The sequence below is a fragment of the Vulpes lagopus genome, chromosome 5 (assembly GCF_018345385.1).
Source record: "Vulpes lagopus strain Blue_001 chromosome 5, ASM1834538v1, whole genome shotgun sequence".
Classification (NCBI taxonomy): Eukaryota; Metazoa; Chordata; class Mammalia; order Carnivora; family Canidae; genus Vulpes; species Vulpes lagopus.
Genome location: NC_054828.1, coordinates 28,318,841 through 28,338,398, shown reverse-complemented (window position 1 = coordinate 28,338,398; position 19,558 = coordinate 28,318,841). Strand labels below are relative to the sequence as shown.

General features: G+C 40.2%; 1 protein-coding gene across 7 annotated transcripts in view; it reads left to right on the top strand.

The window, feature by feature from the left end:
• Window positions 1–19,558, top strand: part of VWA3B (von Willebrand factor A domain containing 3B) — a 205,380-nt gene that overhangs the window by 40,763 nt on the left and 145,059 nt on the right. For all 7 annotated transcript variants that reach the window (XR_005988108.1, XM_041757342.1, XM_041757338.1 and 4 more), the window contains one exon: window positions 9,982–10,107. Coding sequence is in view for 6 of the 7 variants with exons in the window: in XM_041757342.1 (XP_041613276.1) it covers window positions 9,982–10,107 (126 nt within the window). In the remaining variant the exon portion in view is untranslated. The remainder of the gene's footprint in view (window positions 1–9,981; window positions 10,108–19,558) is intronic.

The window sequence follows — 19,558 nt, the reverse complement described above, 5'->3', positions numbered from 1 at the left end:
GGAAGTAATACAGTACTGTTCAACTATGTCCTGATAGGATGAAAGTCCATTTTTAAGGTTAATAATAGGGGTAGGCCTCCTTCAGGAGTACCCATTCTTCTGGTAGAAGTAGTAAGTAGGACTGTACTATGGGGCCTTTTCTCCATGACTTTGTCCTACTTTCCTGTTGTCAGACTGGACTTAGGGAGAAGCTCGAACGGTACAAGAATAGTTGTAAATTGGATGTGGTAGTTTTCAATTCTCAGAAGCTTTTGTGTAGATTGTTCTGGATGGGGTCTGGATTATTGCTGTTTGGGGAAGTAGCTGGTACATTCCAGTGACTATATCTTAATTTTTAAGGGATATGGTCCTAATCCTATGGGGAGCTGGCCACTCCTTAGGTTGTGAAAGCCCTATGAGCCTCAAGTGAGGGGTCTATTTGGTGGTTTGGGATCCCCTTTTAGGAGGGAAAAAGACTTCTGTTCTCTTGGATTTGGAGCAGGCCTCATATTTTATATTGGTTCTCTTTTCTTGTTTTATCCTTGAAAAATTTAATTAAACTAAAATGGTAAATATGCAATAAGAAAATCATGTTAGGGCTGCCTGGGTGGCTCAGTGGTTGGGCAGCTGCCTTAGCCTCAGGTCGTGATCCCAAGATCTGGGATCCAGTCCCTCATCGGGTTCCTGTGAAGAGCCTGTTTCTCCCTCTGCTTATGTCTCTGCCTCTCTCTTTCTGCCTGTGTCTCTCATGAATAAATAAATAAATCTTAAAAAAATAAGAAAATCATGTTAGAGTAAAAATGTCCACTTAAGGGCATCAGGCTAAAAAAAGGAAAGAATTTTGGCATTGATGTAGCTCTCCTGGGATCTAGACTGATTGATGACACTGAAAGTGGACTTAATTTAGATGGTCTATGATGTCAGGCTCTTCAGAATTGGAAATTCAAGACACTCCTATGGTAGAATGAGCATCCAGACTGACAGCCAGGGTCAGAGCTCAGAGCTCCTACTTCAACCCAGAGCATCACACTTTATACCTTAGGAGCAGATGGAGGAGGAGTTGGGGGGGGGCGGGAGGAGAAGAAGGAGGAGAAAAATGAAGAGGAAGAGGAGGAGGCAAACTAGACAATTGGGGCAAAGTTGTAACTTCAACATGGTTTCATATATACAACCAAAAGAGCTATCAGCTCAGGACCCTCTCATGGTTCCAGGAGGTCAGAGTTGGGCAGCACAGCACCTTTCACTTATATCTGTACCCATGTCAAGCATTAGTAATGAATTCTTCATCGTCCTTGCCACTGAGCAGCACTGCTCAGTGCTGCTAGGCCTCTGTATCGCTCACTGGCCAGCCCCTAAGTGAGTGGAACTACAAACAGTTCACTGTACTCACCACCATATTGGCTCTTGTCTCCAAGAAAACACTTTTCAATGAATAAATAAAAAGGAGTATCAGGTAATAGGAAAAGGCACTGTTTTTTCTGAGAGTGTTTTTGTTTGTGTCTGGTATTCTTGGCAAAATGGAGTCAAAAAAGCTGCTCAGATCAGCTAGTTTTATTCTGAAGTCAAAAAATGGTATAGCTGTAAAAATTTGGCTGATTCTACCTTTGGAAACTGTACTTTTCTGTGTGTGTTGGTGGAGATAAATGCATGAACTAAAACTAAATATTATGAAACCAAACTTTATTTACTTTAAGATATGTTCAGGCTGTTAGGCTTGGAGAGAAAAAATAACCAAGTTGTGTTCTTGGAAGGCACTTCCGATCTTTAATTAGATATTTAAAGTTTACTGGCCCATCACTCAGGCTTGGCATTGCCTCTTTGTTTCTAATCTCTGATTTAATTTAGAAGCACTGATTGTAACTTACTGACAGCAGGAGGCTCTCTCAGAGGTCTTCTTTCTCCCTAGAACTCAGTTTAATTCAATGGATGATGCTGGAGCAGCTGCACTTCCAAAATTGTTGTCACATTACAGTTTTCAAGGCTGAGAGACTTTAATTATCTCTGGAGTCCTGCTCCTTCCAATAACGGTTAGCCTTGAATTTCTGTGAGACAGTGCTCTGGTTAGTTAACAAGCATTTGTTCAACACCTTCTGTGTCTTTAGAGGCTCACAAAGGCTGAGGAGGAGATTCTGAAGGAATAAAAGACAAAGTTCCTATTCAGGGAACCCCAAACTCGTAGAATATTGATTATACTTCTGCTTGTTGATTTAAAAGTTGTTCTTTCCCACCATAACTCCAGGAGCCCAGTTTAGGATTTAAGAATTTCCCACCTCCACCTCTACCTTCTTTTTCCCTACCTCTGGTAGGTGTAAAGGCCTAGTTTTCTTAACCAGAGAGTAAGACACTTTCAGGGCAGGGAACCCCTGTATTCCTTCCCCTATAGTGAGTTTGTATTTCAGGTTCCTTTGTTATTCTTAGCTCCTGGCTGTGGTATAGCCTGTCAGCAGGATGCCTCCACTGTTCACTGTAGTCCTTTCTTGGCACCAGGCAGTGGTGGGCACAGCCCAGTTTTCTGGTCACCAACACAATCAATCTTTTAGAATCCCACTGAAATAATTGAGTGGATCCAGACATCTTGCATCACCTAACAAAATATATGGCATAGAGAAATCCCTCAAGAATCTCTTAAAATGAATTACTAGGTAAAAGAACTAGTGTCAATTTCTGATTACCTTTGAATAAACTTGCCCTGGATTTGAGGGCACATTTGCTTTTGAAAGTCAAATGCCAGGCTGAGCTCTGGGGATACAGCGTTGAAAAAGGAAGTCCCTCTCCTTAGGAAGTTTATGCCCTGGAACAGCCTATTTGGAAGTGTCTACCAGCTGTCAGGGATGTATCAGGGAGAGTGGTTATAGAAACAGATAAACATAGTTCTGTCTTCAAGGAAATCACAGTTGGATAAGGGAGACAAACATGCAGATAGCAGAAATCCAACACTTGAGAGCTCTCAGAGTTAATAACCCATGAGGCTGTCTTGTGGGTGACTGCTAATCCCAGTGCAGGCAGATACCAGCTAAACCAGCAGGTGTGTGTTGCTACTTGTCAGAATCTCACATTAGGCCCTGGCCTCAGAGACACAGCTCACCAACCATCATCACCTACATATCTGAATTATAGACCAGGTGCTTTTCATCCCAGAAAGAGATGAGTCTATAAGCCCCTTGAAGGAAACTAAGAACAACCAGCACATAACAAATAAGATTTGCTTACATAGATCTTGTATTGTGATCATTTATGAGGATACACAAGGACAGTGTTCAGTTGGAAAGAGAATGGGGAACTTTGGAGACAGACAGACCTGAGTTGAATCCTGACTGCGCTACTTATTAGCTGTGTAGCCTTGGTTAAGTTTCTTAATTTCTCTGAACCACTCTTTGCTCATCTGTAAAATGGGGGTGATGATTCTTACTTATGTGATCATTGTGAGAATAAATGAGGCAATATGTTTCAGTGTCCAGCACGGTGGTTGGGACATAGTAGGCACATAGTAAATTTTAGTTTTCCCCTTTTTCTCCTCCTTTATGCATTATAAAGGAGGCAATATAAAAGACATCTAATCTAAAATTAACAGCACTATTAGAAATTGTGGCATGTAATGAACCATATCGTGAGAATGGCTTGGAGTGGGTATCTAGAAGACAGTATGTCAGAGATTCTCCACTCTGAAGGGAAAAAGAGCTCTAACTTCTTTGGAAAACACTTCTTTAGGGAAGGAATAGGGACATCAGGGTATTAGAATCTTGTTCCCAGAAATCACTTAACTTTTTTTCCTCAAGCCTATTTTGTATAGAAATAATTTGTTTGCATGCCTATCTTGCCTTTTAAACTAAGACTTTGCAAATTTCATTGCAAAAGAATCACTGGAATGCTTTTAAGAGTACAATTTCCTGGAGATCCCCCCCTCCAACCTAGAATGTATCTTGGGTATGGCCTAGGAGTTTACACTTTGATAAGCACATTGGGGGTTCTGACACAGGTACTGAGAATCACACTTTGGGAAGACCACACTGGAGTAAGAGCACCTCAAAAGCTTGGACTGTTTCCCATTCATTCTGTATTTCCAGTGCCCAGATATAATAGATATTGATTGAGTTTGGTTGAATAACTGAGTGAATAATGATTCTCTGAGAAGATGTCCTATTGAGATGAGGATCTTTTACAATAATTGGCTCCTTGGGTCCTAGGTCAGTGTCTTGTGAGTTTGAAGAAAATAATTAGTCTGCTAAAACTTGTGAGTAAGTCCCAGTCCCTGGTAGCCCACATGACCTATTTCACAAAAATGGGCTTTTGTTGAGGACAGGTGGCTGAGCAGATGCAAGCCTGGGGTTGCTCCCTCAAACAATAGCTCTCACCTAACTATTTCTCTGTTGATTCAGGGTTAGAATTGAGGGTTAGAGATCAGGGAGCAGCTCTGTGACCGTAATGCATTCCTTTCGTGTACTGTAGGTCCCTTAGGACCAAGAGAGGTTCAGGCCTTTCTGTGATGGAAAAGATGAAGAACAAGGGTTTTAACAAATTTTCTTTAAAGGAAACTCATAAAGTTCTCCTGAATTTTACTGTTTCATTAAAACACCTCTTGATTGGTGCCTTTTAAAGGGTATTGCCTATTCTAAATTGAATAGATTTATTCAGCTAAACCTTATCCATGGGCATTTGGGCATTGTTTCTTGAGATATTTCTTCTCTATCCCTGTGCCCATGTCTTTATCCCTGCTTGCCCAGTAGCACCCAGAGCCTGGGGTCAACCTTCCTCTTGAGTTTGGTGGAGAATAATGATGGCTTATATTCATGTTTTCTAGGTGAATATTGGATGTGAGACTGCATTACATTTGTACTTTACAATGTTCTACTTAGAAGAGAGAGGCCTCAGGAGATAGTATCACACCCACTTATTAAGAGTTGCCCATACTTGGTATTTGAAATTACTTTAAGACATCGTGGCCCTTGTGAGACATATATATTCATTGCTCCAGGGAAATGCTAGATGTTTATCCAGATGGTGAAATGACTCTATTTTCTTTAAATAAATTAGTGGTTAATTTTCATAGAGTGACTGAGTGCAGCTGCCCACACATCTCAGTGGTTGGGCGATGGGGCCAGATCAAGCCAGAAACTGTTCAATGACCTCTCAACACCAAAACATCTTAATCTGGAATTTAACTCAAGTAACTGGGGATTTTCCATTGCAACAAAAACTACTGATTTCACCACTTGCATTACCTTCATAGATGTCACTTTCCCCTTTCACTGGGCCCTTATTATAATTTTAGATCTTTGGGGATTTTATTCACCTCCTAGTTTATTATGGTTAAAAAAAGGCATTGCATTGCTTTCTGTAAATAGAAGCACGTGCTGCCTCTCCCTGAAAGTACTGCCTTTTGATAGTTCAGTTCTTTTAGAGTCTCACAGCTGAATAAGGAGGTTAGAGCTGCAGCAGACAGCGGTCTCTACCCACGTAGGTCAGATCTTCACCGAGGAGTCCTGGGCAGTGGGGAGGGATCACAGACAGATGAGCTGCACTGGGACTAGGGAGCGGTCTGGGATTCAAGGTTGCTGATGGGGCTTTTAGTTTCTGGATTGCCCTCTCCCTGTGGTGCATTAAATTGTTCTGGGAGCAGTGTCACATCTAGCTGCTTTTTGAATTGCCTTTCCCCTCCTGCCCTTGGAGTGCTAGTGTTTCAGATATGTGGGGAGGAGCCTTGTGTAGCTGTGGCAGGGAAGATCTAAAAAGGAAGGGACGTTCTGTTTGAGGGCACGACATGTTAATATCTGGAATACCTAGGGCACAGTCATGCTTAAATGATGTGAGTCTGTTACATCCTACTCAGAAGAATTTCTTGCAATATTGGGACCTAAGGCAGGTCAATCCTGAGGCAGGGCAATTCCCTGAGGAAAGAATGTATTAGGTGCTCAGTCATTGTTTCTTTGTAATAAGGACAATAAAAACAAGGAAGGATAAGAATTCTTGCTGAATCCTGGATCCTGTGCTAAGTGCTGTGGAAGATACAAAGAAAGAAAAGACACTGTCCCTATATTTAAGACGTTTACCATCCAGTGAGTGAAGTCAGCCCATGTGAACACAGGCAGTAATCCAAGCCAGTGTGCTCACACCATAGGAAAGCTTTAGACCATAGCTCTTGACAGCAGGATGACCGGGGACATACTGCTGAGTGGTGAGCTATGTTGTAAGCAGCTGCATACTAAAAATAAAGTGTCATGTTTATGAAGGATTGACTTAAATTAGACTGGATTCAAGGTCATGCAAATACTCTTTCACCATCACTGGCTGATACTTCTTTGTCTTCCTTGGAATTGAAGGTGGGGGTGACAGGCAGCCAGGAATTACATATACTATGAGCCTATTTAATGGTGGGGTGGGGGGCGGACCTAAGAGTGTGTCCTGGCAGCAAAAATGACTGAGAACAGTGGTCCTGACTAATTCCTTCCACGGGACTGAGAAGGAGCTGGAGGCAGATCACAGTCTGGGATGGCTGGGCCAAGCTTGATGGTGGAGACTGAACAGTGCCTGAATGAAGGGTAGGGTGAGTGCAGTGGAGGGCTCTGAGGTTCCTGGTGGTGAAGATAGTGGTGTACAGAAATCCTAGAGGGCTGGGAGGACAGTGCCATGTGGCAGAGCATTAGAGGGAATGTTGTAGGGCCTTGAACCCTGGACTCGATTGCAAACAGGGCCCTCAGCACTGGCAGTGCCCATCCACCACATAGTAAGTGCTCGACAAATATTTGCCAAATGAATAATTAATGAATTGGACTCTGACAACTGGACTTTATCCTGTAGGTGAGACATGGAAGATTTGACAAGGAGGTGGTGTTCCCCTGACATATCAAAATATATTTGACCTGGGGCTCATTTCATTTGTTAAACCAGCCAGTCTGAGAAATCAATACCAGGTGCTAATGAAAAACAGCAACTTAATGTGACCTCTCTCTCCCACTAGTGTCAGAATGCTGTCAGCCTTCAAATTGCTACCTCATGGCACATGGGAGATATCAGGGCTTGGGGTGGGAGGGGGATGTTTGGGTTGGAAGATTTTGTAGTTTGTCTGGATGTCTCTTTGAGGAACCATATCCTTCTTCTGTGCACAGCAGATCTTGACTGGCTTGTATCTTGATGATCAAAATCCGTATGGCTTTATTGTGGTTTTGTCTCCTCTCTGGTATAGCCTGTGGCATCTCAAATTTATAGAGCTCTCTGAATACTGGGATTTCCTGTGCCTTGTTCTCCATCCTCTTGGTCTTCAGTAGGGCTGTCTCCCTGGGCTGCAACTGTCTGTCATCCCAGCTAAGTCCCTTACAAGTGACCCTGATAAAAATGGCAGCCCTTGCTCACTGCCTGTGGAATAATTAAATAGAACTTCAGTGTCCTAAGATTTGCTTCTTATTGCTCTGCTGTTTTTCTTGTTTGTTTATTTATTTATTTATTTATTAATAAATTTATTTTTTATTGGTGTTCAATTTGCCAACATACAGAATAACACCCAGTGCTCATCCTGTCAAGTTCCCCCCTCAGTGCCCACCACCCAGTCACCCCCACCCCCCCGCCCTCCTCCCCTTCCACCACCCCTAGTTCGTTTCCCAGAGTTAGGAGTCTTCCATGTTCTGTCTCCCTTTCTGATATTTCCTACCCATTTCTTCTCCCTTCCCTTCTGTTCCCTTTCACTATTATCTATATTCCCCAATGAATGAGACCATATAATGTTTGTCCTCCGATTGACTTATTTCACTTGTTTTATTGTTAAAGCAAGCCCAGTTAAATGGACAGTTTTGAGTTGCTTTGTTTTCTGATCACTAGTGTGGGAATTTGTAGGTGCATAATTATAATGACTAAACCAGTGTATCGATAATTTGATTACTACCACCTGCACAGGGAATATGCTGTCCATTGCTGACCCTTAAATACACTGTCCTGCATCATCAAGACCAGTTCTGTTTCTTTGAATTTTCCCTTCGTTGCTAACCTCTTAAGACATTATTGGCAAGTCTGGGGAAAATGGAAAGCCTTGACTCATTCGAAACTTTTAAAGAAAGGATTCTGCTACATCACACCTCTGTGCTACAATAAGTAGCTGGAAGTCAGTTTTGCTTTTACAGCAGTCAGAAAGTCCTGTGGGCTTATGATTTGCATTTGGCAGCAGTTTGTGATATTTTTGGAGTTCCAGCATGGAACTGGGTACATATCACGTTTCACCCCTTGGGCTGTCAATGGCCGTAGAGCCACAGTAACCCTCCATCTCTGTCAGGGCTTGTCACTTGCTTCTTTATGAATATAGCTTTTAATACTCTCTGGCCAACTTTGGGAGAGCCAAATCCCTGGTATCCCTTTACTTCTGCCCTGCCCTTCTTGATTACTTTTGAAAGTTAGAAACATCGACCCTGTTCTGCCCTGGTCTGTCCTGGTTATTTAAAGTTAGTCCTTTCACCCTGGGTAGGTGAGTTTCCTGGGGGTAGCCCATAGAGGTCTGGGGGTGGTAGTCTCTCATTCTCTGTGGGTATAGGATGTCAGACATCTGTGGACTTTTATGTAGACAGGCTTGGTAAGTGGGATCTTATTAGCAGCTGGGAGGAGGGGGCTGCAGGGACCTTCTATAACTATCCATTCCTTTTCTAGGGCAACTATTCAGGGTGGCAGAGTTGGTATAGTCATGCCAACTTGGCTTTGACTCCCTACTCTGACATTCATTGACAGTGTGACCTTGAACAATGCATATTGCCTCAGTTTATATGCAGCTGTAGAATGAGGACAAGATTAGAATTGGCCTGCAGAGCTGTGGTAGAGACAGAGACAATGTTTAGAAAGGCCCAAGCACAAAGCAGGTACCCTCAAAGGTATTTATCATTAAAGGGATTGGACTAGCTTACTTTAATAACATCGTCAGAGTTCTCTCAACTGACTATACAGTCAGTGAATTGAGTTAGTTGGTTTTTTAAGCTGTTTTTTAATTGGAATGAAGTTTTTAAAACTAGAGAATACATCTGCTAGATTCTTGTCTCTGCAACCATATTAGAACTCCCTGGTAGCCCCTGAGCTGCCTTGAGTAGTACCAGGCCAGTAGCTGGGCCCAGGGATGCCACTGAAAATAGATGATTCTCTTGTGGTCTCTTGGAGTCACCACTGGCCTCATGTGCACAGCAGGCTCTAGTCAAGAGGTATGTGGAGATGATGGTAGGTTCACACAGAGTTTTAAGAACTAATAGAGATACTCAGGTGCTCTTTACCCAGTTTCCCCTGTCATAACATCTTGTAAAACTATAGAACATTACCATAGCCAGCACATTGATATTGATGTTGTCAAGATACCACCACAGGATCCCTCATGTTGCACTTCTATGGTCATATCCCTTTCCCTCTTGCTCCTACACCCTCCAGAATCTCTGGAAACTACTCATCTGTTATGGCCTGGACCTCTTACTCATGGAATAAAATATTATTGATTGTGAGAATGAGATTAATATCTATATTAAGAAGCCATATAATTTTGAAAAAATGTCACACAGCCAAGCCTAATCCTTAATTGAGACAGTAGAGATCCAGAAAAGGAGGCCAAAGAATCATTTCTTACATTAGGGAAAATAAAGACTGTGAGGTGGTTTTCAGAGAAGTGGAAAATCTCAGCTTAAGAAAGGTTAGGAATTATTACTTTCACATCCCACTGAATTTACCTTCCTCATCCTGGCTTTTATTAGGTGCTTTTGAATAATTTTATTCTTTATCTTACTTGGGTATTCTCAAGAATTCATCTTAAAATATGGCTGGTACACATATTTACAAAGCTTTATTGGATCCTAAAGTCGGCATTTATGGTTTCTTGGGATGACAGTACTTCCTTAGGGATTTTAGTTATGATTCTCAGATTAGTGGGGAAAGTGGAATTTGATGTTCAGAAATGTTCTAGAAACTGGGCTGGGGTGCGGCAGGCTTCTGGGACTGCTAGAGAGTTCTTGGGCCTGCCAGAGCCACCCACTCACGTTGTGTTTCTCTTCTCAGGAGCTGGAGTCAGAGAGGACGTGTTTCTCATTTGGAGGGAGATGGAGGAAGCCTGCAACACTCTGACCCAGATCCAGAGGCTGGTCACTGAACTACCCAAGTCTAATGTGGCCACAATAGACCACGGTGGGTGCTATTCATGTTTGTAGTGTAAGAGGCCTAATTGTTACTAGTTGGGGATGAAGGGCTGTTTCATGAGGAGTTCTTTCAGAGTTATGCTGTGGTTTGTGTGCGTGTGTGTATGTGAGTGAGAGTGTATGTGTCTCTGTGTGTGATTGTCCAAAAAAACCCCAGCTAGACTGGAAAGTGGTGACTCTTGCTAGGGAAAAGAGGCCTCAGTGTCGAGCTGGGCTCAGTGATGACTGCAGCATGGACAAGTAGGGATTCGTAGCCAAGGAGCAGGGTGGGGTTGGTGGATAGGAAATTCCTAAGAGGAAACATCAGGAATAAAGGGGGATTCTGGCTAAACCCACTTGACAGGATTCTTGCTGAAGGCAGGTTGGTGACCAGACATCACCTGGGGGTGGTAGGCAATGAGGAATTTTATCAGATACAGAGGGTGGGGGATTCTGGCTAAACTGACTTAGGATTTTTGCTAAAATTGGCTGATGAAAAGACAGACATGGAAGTCCAAAGGTAGAGACCTAGTTGAGAAGAGAATTCAGAGGAACCTGAGTTTTGAGTGAGAAAGTCCTGGTTACAAATCCCAACTTTATCATTAAGCAATAACCTGAATTAATCTCTTTAATTTTTACTTTATTTTTCTGTTAAATAATTATATCTGCCTTGAGGGATTATTTTAAAGATTAAGTAAAATGATGTATCCTTTGCACCAAGCAGGTATTTGATAAACATTAGCTTACTTTTTTCCCTTTCACAGTTAGAGAGTTAATATATTGATTCTCCGTTCTGAATTCTTGAGTTAGTAAAGGATTTCCTCTGTAGGGCACTGATTTCCATTAGGGCACCTCTGGTAATAATGGTAGTTACACTTAAAGCACATCCCTTACATGGCAAGCCCTGTGCTAGGCTCTTCACAGTATTAACTCATTTAACTCTTCCTATAATCTTATAAGATAGGTGTTACCATTAGCTCTATTTAGGTTGAGTAATGTACCCAAGGCCACAGAACTAGAAGTGATGAAACCAGGACTCAAACCTAGTTACTACTTTTACTTTTATTAATAAAAGCACCAAAGTCTGGCTTTCTCCTGAGACATTCCAGTTGAATCCATAAAGTATGTGATCTGGACATTGAGGGTTTTGAAAGCTCCCAGGTGATTTTAATATTCAGCAAAGTTTGGGAACCTTTGCCAGTCTATATTGCCTTCTAGTACCCTGCCTATATTACAGAGGTGTTAATGTGAAAGGAGAACAAGGAAAAAAAAAAAAAAGAAAGGAGAACAAGGAGCCAGATCAGCTGGGGCAGAGATGCAGTTGAAGAGAAGTGGGGAAGGGACATGTGTAGAGGAAGAGGTTAAAAGCATGGGCAGACTTACCCTGTGCAACCTGATAAATTTCTGGGGACAGTGAGTTTTTAGTGTGGCTAGGTGTCCAGTTATGGGTCCAGGGCAGCCCAGCTGCAGTTTCTTTGCCAGTGCCAGCTCTCTGGAATCCCCAAGGAGGGGCCTAATGAGGCTTATCCAGAGGGGCTGCTCATTTGTAGTGACATCATACAGAGGATGAACCCAAAAAGTCCTCTGTCATCCCTGAGAGAATGAAAATGGGCTGAAGTCAGCATCCATGCTATACAAGGAGAATGATCCTGCTGCTCAGGTGTTTGGTAGAGTACAGTGGACTGAATTGTTCCCACAAAGTTCATGTATGAAAACTTTAATCGCCAATGTGATTGTATGAAGAGATAGGGCCTTTAAGAGAGGTAATTAAGGTTACATGTGATCATAAGGTTGGGACCCTAATCCAGTATGACTGGTGTCCTTATATAAGAAGAGGAAGAGATGCCAGAGACTTCTCTCTTTCCACACGTGCATAGAGGAAAAGCTATGTGAGGATGACCGTCTACAAGCCAGAAAGAGATGCTTCACCAGAAACCAAACCTGAGGGCACTTTGATCTTGGACTTTCAGTCTCCAGAACTGTGAGAAAATGAATTTATGTTGCTTAAGCCCCCAAGTCTATGGTATTTTGTTGTGGTAGCACAGGTGGGATAAAATAGGGAGTATTTAAACTTGGGGTAGTTAGGTTTGAGGATTAACAGAAGATTTTTAGATACTATTCCTAAAGGAAACAGAAAAGAAAAACTTTTGGCCTCAGTAACTGATAGAAGGATAGATCATTGTCCCTTTATTTCAGTCTGACACAGAAACATAGCTAAACACTAAACGTTTTCCAAAAAATGCTACAAGTATATCATTTCTATTTAAAAAGCAAAAATTGTTCAGGACCTTTCCACTGTTGGGTACTCACTGAAACTTTTATAACCTTGCTTTGGCCCCAGAGGCCACATTTGGGGTATCTGACCTGTTCCTTTTGCCACCACAGCAGTGGTTTTGAGGCACAGGAGGGTCTGCTTAATGTGAAAGCATAGCCATTCCCTATGTTTGGCTGCCCAAGGCCTGCAAGGCCAAAGCAGATAGCATAGCCATCTGAAGGGGATGAGTTAGGAGTTATGATGGAGGGCAGTTATATGGGCTTCCATTCATGTGAAACCTTCATGTGAATTAGACAAAGTCTACCTTCCTGGGCGTAACACCCCTTGGCCAGGTGTACTGCTTCAGGGATCAGCTGGTGGATTGTTATACCAAAGGCCAGGAGGGTGATATATGGTAGGGATGACTCATCAGCTTGATGCCTAGGATAAGAAGATGGTGAGACTAGATACTTGTTATTAGTAATTTTGACGTCTTTAAATTGCCAAGAGTAGGACATGAGAACTCTCTGGAGGAAGAAACTGACAAAAATATAAGAAATATTTTTTTTTAACAAACTGAGCCACCCAGGTGCCCCTAAAATAATGGTTTTAAAGACACTGGACCCTAAGCAATAAAGGTCAGTGATCCCTGATATACCAAATATCCAAATTGAGCTCTGTGATTATCTCAACTTAATGCTTTAAGAGAGTTTCCAGGCCATGATGTAGGGAGAAGGATCCCAGGTGTAGCACAATAAACTTATGATTCTGGGAGACAGAAATAAGAGTCCAGGGAGACCAAGAAATCTAGATTTCTTAGGATGAATTATCAGAAAGGAGAGAGGTACACAGAGAGAGATTTCAGGAAATCTGCAGAGCCCCCCTTGAGAATTTCAGTTCAGTATGGATGAACTCTTTCATCTGGGGAGATTACCTGAGGCTGGGAAAGATACATTGGGAAGAATTAGAAAGAAAAGGCTTAGGGCTCACACACAGCCAGGAACAGTACCTGTTCTTAACAGCCCGAAGTGGAATAATTCATAACTCATGGGGCACCAGGTGGACTACTTGGGAAAGTCTAGCCTCAGTAATAGGGAATCAGTAGCATTCAGTGGAGCTCTGGGCCCTCGTAGGAAATCATCAAAGCAAGATATGGAAGGAAAGAACTCTTTATAGGTAATAAAACTTCATCTCAGAACAAGGTTCTGAAAGATTTAAAAGAACACAAAAATAAGAAGTAGCTAACAAGGTAAAATTCACAATTGGCTTCCAATCAGAGATTACTAGGAGTGAAAAGAAGCAGGAAATGTTTCTCTTAATAATCTATCAATCCAAATTCACTGGGAACTGATACATTAGAATTGTCAGAAAAAGAAATTCAGTTATTATAACTGTATTCTATGTGTTTAAACATTTTTTTAAAATTTTTTTTAAAATTTTATTTATTTATGATAGGCACACAGTGAGAGAGAGAGAGAGAGAGAGGCAGAGACACAGGCAGAGGGAGAAGCAGGCTCCATGCACCGGGAGCCTGATGTGGGACTCAATCCCGGGTCTCCAGGATCGCGCCCTGGGCCAAAGGCAGGCGCCAAACCACTGCGCCACCCAGGGATACCCTGTGTTTAAAAATTTAAGTAGGAATAGGGATGGATATTTTTTAAAAAGGCATATATTGAACTTTTAGAGATGAAAAACTTTTAGGGAAGAAAATATCTTTGATGAAAACATGCTGAATGAGATCAATGGCAGATTATTAGACATTGCAGGAAAAAAAGATTAGTGAACTTGAAGACATAGCAATAGAAACTATACAAAAAGACAATCAGAGAAAAAGAATAATAATAAGTAAAAACCGAACAAATAACAAACAAAAGAGCATCATTGAGCTTCAGTTGGCCAAAATATACATATAGATGGAATTTCCAAAGAGAGGAGAGAAGGGGGAACTGAAAAATATTGGAAGAAATAAAGATTGAAAAATGTCCAAGTTTGATGAAAACTATACCTCAGAGATCTAAGAAGTTCAATGGATGTCAAGTACAAGAAAATGAGGGAAAGTCTACCAATGGACATCATAATCAGTTTGCTCAAAACCGGTAATACAGAGGAAATCTTAAAAGCAACTAGAGGAAAAAGAAGAAATGTTGTATACAAAGGAACAAAAATAACCATGACAACAGAATTCTTGTTGCAAGTAAAAAGGTAGGGAAGCAACATCTTTTTTTTCCTTTCAGTACTTTAACATTTCAGCCTAAAATTATATAGTCCATGAAAATATCTTTTAAAAAAAAAGGCAAAATACAGATCTTCTCAGACACATGAAAGCTGAAAGAGAGTATTATCAGCACATCTGCCCTTCAGGAAATGTTAAAAGGCTTCCAACAGGAGGACAATGATACTTTTAAATGGAAAAATGAATGGAAATCATGGAGCTACAAAAAAGAAATAGAGAACACAGAAAATAACTACATGGACAAAGATACCATATTTTTCTCTGGTATGCATAAGTTCCGAAGATGTCCAAATGTCTACTGATAGATGACTGGATAAATAATAGTGTGTGCATACAATGGAACATTATTCAGCCTTTAAAAGGAAAGAAATTCTGACACAGGCTACACCGTGGATAAGTCTTGAAGGTGTTACACTAAGTGAAATAAGACACAAAATAACAAGTATTATATGAGCCCACCTATATGAGACACCTGGAATAGTCAAATTTATAAAGACAGAAAGTAGAATAGTGGTTCCCAAGGGTTGGAGGGAATGGAGAATGGAGAGTTATTATTTAATGGGTGAACAGTTTCTGTTTGTGATACTGAAAAAGTTGTGGAGATGGATGGTGGTCATAGTTGCACAACAATATGAATTCTTAATGCCACTTAATTGCAATCCTGAAGATGGCTGAAGTGATAAATTCTATGTTATATATATTTTACTACAATTAAAACAATAACCAACAACAAACCAGTGCATTACAGAAACAAAACAAACTCAGGAGAGGAGAAATGGAAGTATGCTATTATAAGGTTCTTATAGTGTGCATGAAGTCATATAATATCAATTGAAATTAGGGCATGATATATTGAGGTGTTTGCTATATCTAAATAGCTACTAAATAACAAGCCAACAAAGGAGATAAAATGGAATTAAAAATACTTGATTCAAGATCTGTCAGGAGAAAAAAAAGAGAGCCAAGGACAGATAGGGCCGATAGAAGACGAATAGCAAGATGATAGACATAAACTTAACCATACATCAAAATGTATCAATTTGTACATTTAAATGTGGTTTATTGTATGTCAGTTATACCTTAATACAGATGTTAATAAAGTAAAAGAGGAGGATGTAGATCACTCTTGAGATGCTGAGCTGTTCAGAGATATTGGTGCTAATGCATCTGAGCATTCTGTGTGTATGTGTATGTGTGTGTGTGTGTGTGTGTTTGAGTATGCCAGGTATGACTCTCAAATAAGAAGATGGCTTTTCTCACAAAACGCTCAAAAAATTTTCCAAGTTAGGGAGACTTGACTCTTCTTTGGATGATTCTGCAGCTTAAAACATTTCAGGAGCTCTTCATTTGTAGTAACCTTCACAACCATTTTATTACTCACTGGAGATAAGTCTAATCATGTTGTATAGTTACGCCAAGATTGGACTCCCAATACTTGATTGGTTCAAAATATCAAACTCAATGTCAAATGACAAGAAAGAGGCTAGAGGCACACTGAAGCCCTACAGTCAGTTCCAACCAAAAGCTCTATAGGAGTTTTGAGCACTTTTTTTTTTTAAACACACGGATGGGTGGGGGCAATGTTTGTTTTTATTATCACTGTATTAAACCACCAGTTAGATGTCTCTGTTGTTATAAGTTGTGATGAAGTACACAGATTTGGAATTAGAAAGATATTTCTTTTTTTTTTTATTTTTTATTTTTTATTTTTATTTTTTTTTAATTTTTATTTATTTATGATAGTCACAGAGAGAGAGAGAGAGAGAGGCAGAGACATAGGCAGAGGGAGAAGCAGGCTCCATGCACCGGGAGCCTGATGTGGGATTCGATCCCGGGTCTCCAGGATCGCGCCCTGGGCCAAAGGCAAGCGCCAAACCACTGCGCCACCCAGGGATCCCAAGAAAGATATTTCTAATCATGGCTCTGCCCACTCCTGTGTGACACTTGGCAAGACATTTAGTATCTGTGCTTCAGTTTCCTTATTTGCAAACTTGGTATGATAATGATAATACCTACTACACAGGGCTGTTATGAGGATTAAATGAAAAAATACATGTAAAAGATTTATAGCTATCTTATCACATAATTAAAATGTAACGAAGTCTAAGAAAAGGTTAATGCATTTTTTCTTTCATTTATTGAGTGCTTACTATACGTAGTTCTGTGCTAAATGATGAGTATCATGATAAGTAAAACGGACATGGGATAGGTGCTAATAAAGCAGCACCTTGTACCATTTCTTGCTTGGTGAGAGCAAAAAATCAGATGCACATGCAAATATAATTACCAGCTGGAATAGTGTGACTAAGGAAAAGTGTGAGTTCTTGAGCTATTGATTTTCTGGGGTCAAGGAAAGCTTTACTGAGGAAATATTATTGGAACGGATATCTGGAGATTGAGGAGTCAAGATAATGAGGTAAAGAGGTGGGAATTAGGGAAGAGTATATGCTAGGCAACAGAATGACTCATGCAAAGATCCTGAGTCAGGAAGAAGTATGGCACTTTAGAAGAATTTGGGCAAGATAATTGTGGGTAGATCTCAGAGATCAAGTTAGCAGTTGGCCCTTGATGAGTCTAGAACTGTGGGCAAGGACCAGATCATGGTGGGTCTATAGACCATCATATGAGATGTCAGTCCTTAATTTAAGACCAGTGGGAAACCACTCGAAGATTTTAAGCGAGGGAATGATGAAATCAGATTTGCATTTAGAAAAAAATATCACTTTGGCTACTAGGTGAGAAAAAGATTAGAAGAGGGAGGCCAAGTGAGGATGAGGAAGAGAGTTAAGGTGTATAAGTGAGAGGTGATAAGTAGGCAGATCTGAGGAAATATTCATCATCAGTTCAATTATATTGAACTTGGCTGGCAGGACTTTGGGGTGAGGAAGTTATAGGTGTCAAAGCCAAGTTCCTAGATGGATACCATACTAGAGGATAACCAGGTTTGCAAGTAAACGTGATGAGGCTAGTTTGGATTTATTAAGACTGAAGCACTCTAGAGAGACCAAACAGAGAAACAGGAGAGGCAATTGACTCTACAAGTCTGGAGTTTACAGAGCTGTGAGTGATATACTGTTGGATGAATTGAGCATTCTTGATGTAAAGACATGGCCCCATCAAGTGGGAATGTCATGTTTCTGAATCTTTTACTCCAAGATCTTTGGATTCTAATACATACGTAGAAGAACATATGTAAGTTCTCTATTCTGTACCAGTGATGCCCAGTTAATGTAATAGATAAAGACTATTTTACCAACATGATGACTTAAGATCTGAAAGCAAAACAGACTGATTTACAGAGCCTTTGTACATATTTATTTTCTCAAGAATGTATTTCCCTTTTGTTCAAATAGGACTTGCAGGATAAGATCTAGGGCAGGGCACAGCTGGTTTCTTATGTAACCAAAAGCAAATCTAACACTGGCAAAGTGCTCACACTTCCAGCAAGGCAAAAGAGAAAATAATATTTCTTCCCAGAACTGAATTTTTTCTAACATTCTTTTACACCTTTAAAACTCTTTATAGTTAAATGAATGTTGACAGGGCTGATTAATAAGCAGCAAGGATACTGCTAAAAGGGCCAGGATTTGTTGAACTCAAATGCATTTTCATATAGTAACCTTGTATTTTCTAGATTAAAAAAAGAAACAGAAAAGCATCTGTGTAAGAATATCATATAATGATTCTGCAAGTCAGAGTTTAAGCTGTCACTGTCATTCCTCCAAAATGTGGGAGAATAATTAGTTCATTAGAATCCTGTAGATGTGTTGCATTAAATTTAGGAAGAATATTGGAATGTAACACAAACTATGATGAAATGTCAGAGCTAGAATCATTTTATTACAAAGTGACTGTGGTAAATAAAAATGAAAGTTCAACATATCAAGATTTGTAGGATGCAGTGAAAGCAGTGCTTAGAGGGAAATTTATAACATTGAATGCATAAATTAGAAAAGAAGATAGCTCTAAAATCAGTAAGCTTCTACCTTAGGAAACTGGCGAAAGAAGAACAAATTGAACCTACTGTACCCAGAAGAAAAAAAAAAAAACAATAAAAATTAAAGCAGAAATCAGTGAAGTTGGAAACAAGAAATTAGAAAAAATCCAACAAAATCAAAAGCTGTTTCTTTGAAAGGATAATAAAATCAATACGCCTCTAGCCAGGCTAAAAAAAAAAAAAAAAAGACAAATTACAAATACCAAAAATTAAAGAGGAGACACATCACTAGAGATCCCATGGGTATTAAAAGAATAATAAAGGAATATTATGAAAATTCTATGCCCACGAATTTAATGGGTCAATGGATAAAATGGATCAATTCTGTGAAAGACACAATTTGTCAAAACTTCCACAAGAAGAAACAGACTATCTGAATAGGCCTAAACCTACTAAAGAAATTGAATCAATAATTAATAACCTTTCATAACAGAAAGTACGCGACTCAAAAAAGGAATTGTGAAAGAAGCTAAGACAGAAGTGACTCGCCATATGCAAGAAATCTTCAGTAAAATGAACAGCTGATTTCTAATTAAACACCATGCAGGTCAGAAGCAATGGGATGAAATATACAAATTGGTAAAAGAGACTGTCAACCAAGAATGGTATATCTGGCAAAACTGCTAATACATGGAGACTGTCAACCAAGAATGGTATATCTGGCAAAACGCCCACCAAAAAGAAGGATAAATTAAGACATTCAAGATTAACAAAAACAGATGTCATTGTTAGCAAACCTACCACCAGAAAAATATTAAAGGAAGTCCTTCAGGATGAAATGAAAGGATATTAGAGAGTAACTTGAATCCACATGAGTAGAGGGCACCAATAACTACATAGGTAAATTATAAAAAAACAGCATAAATGTAGTTTTACTATCACTTTTTTTTCTCTTATGTGATTTAAAAGACAACTGCATATATCAATACAGGAACACCTTGGAGATATTGTGGGTTTGGTTCCAGATCCCTGCAATA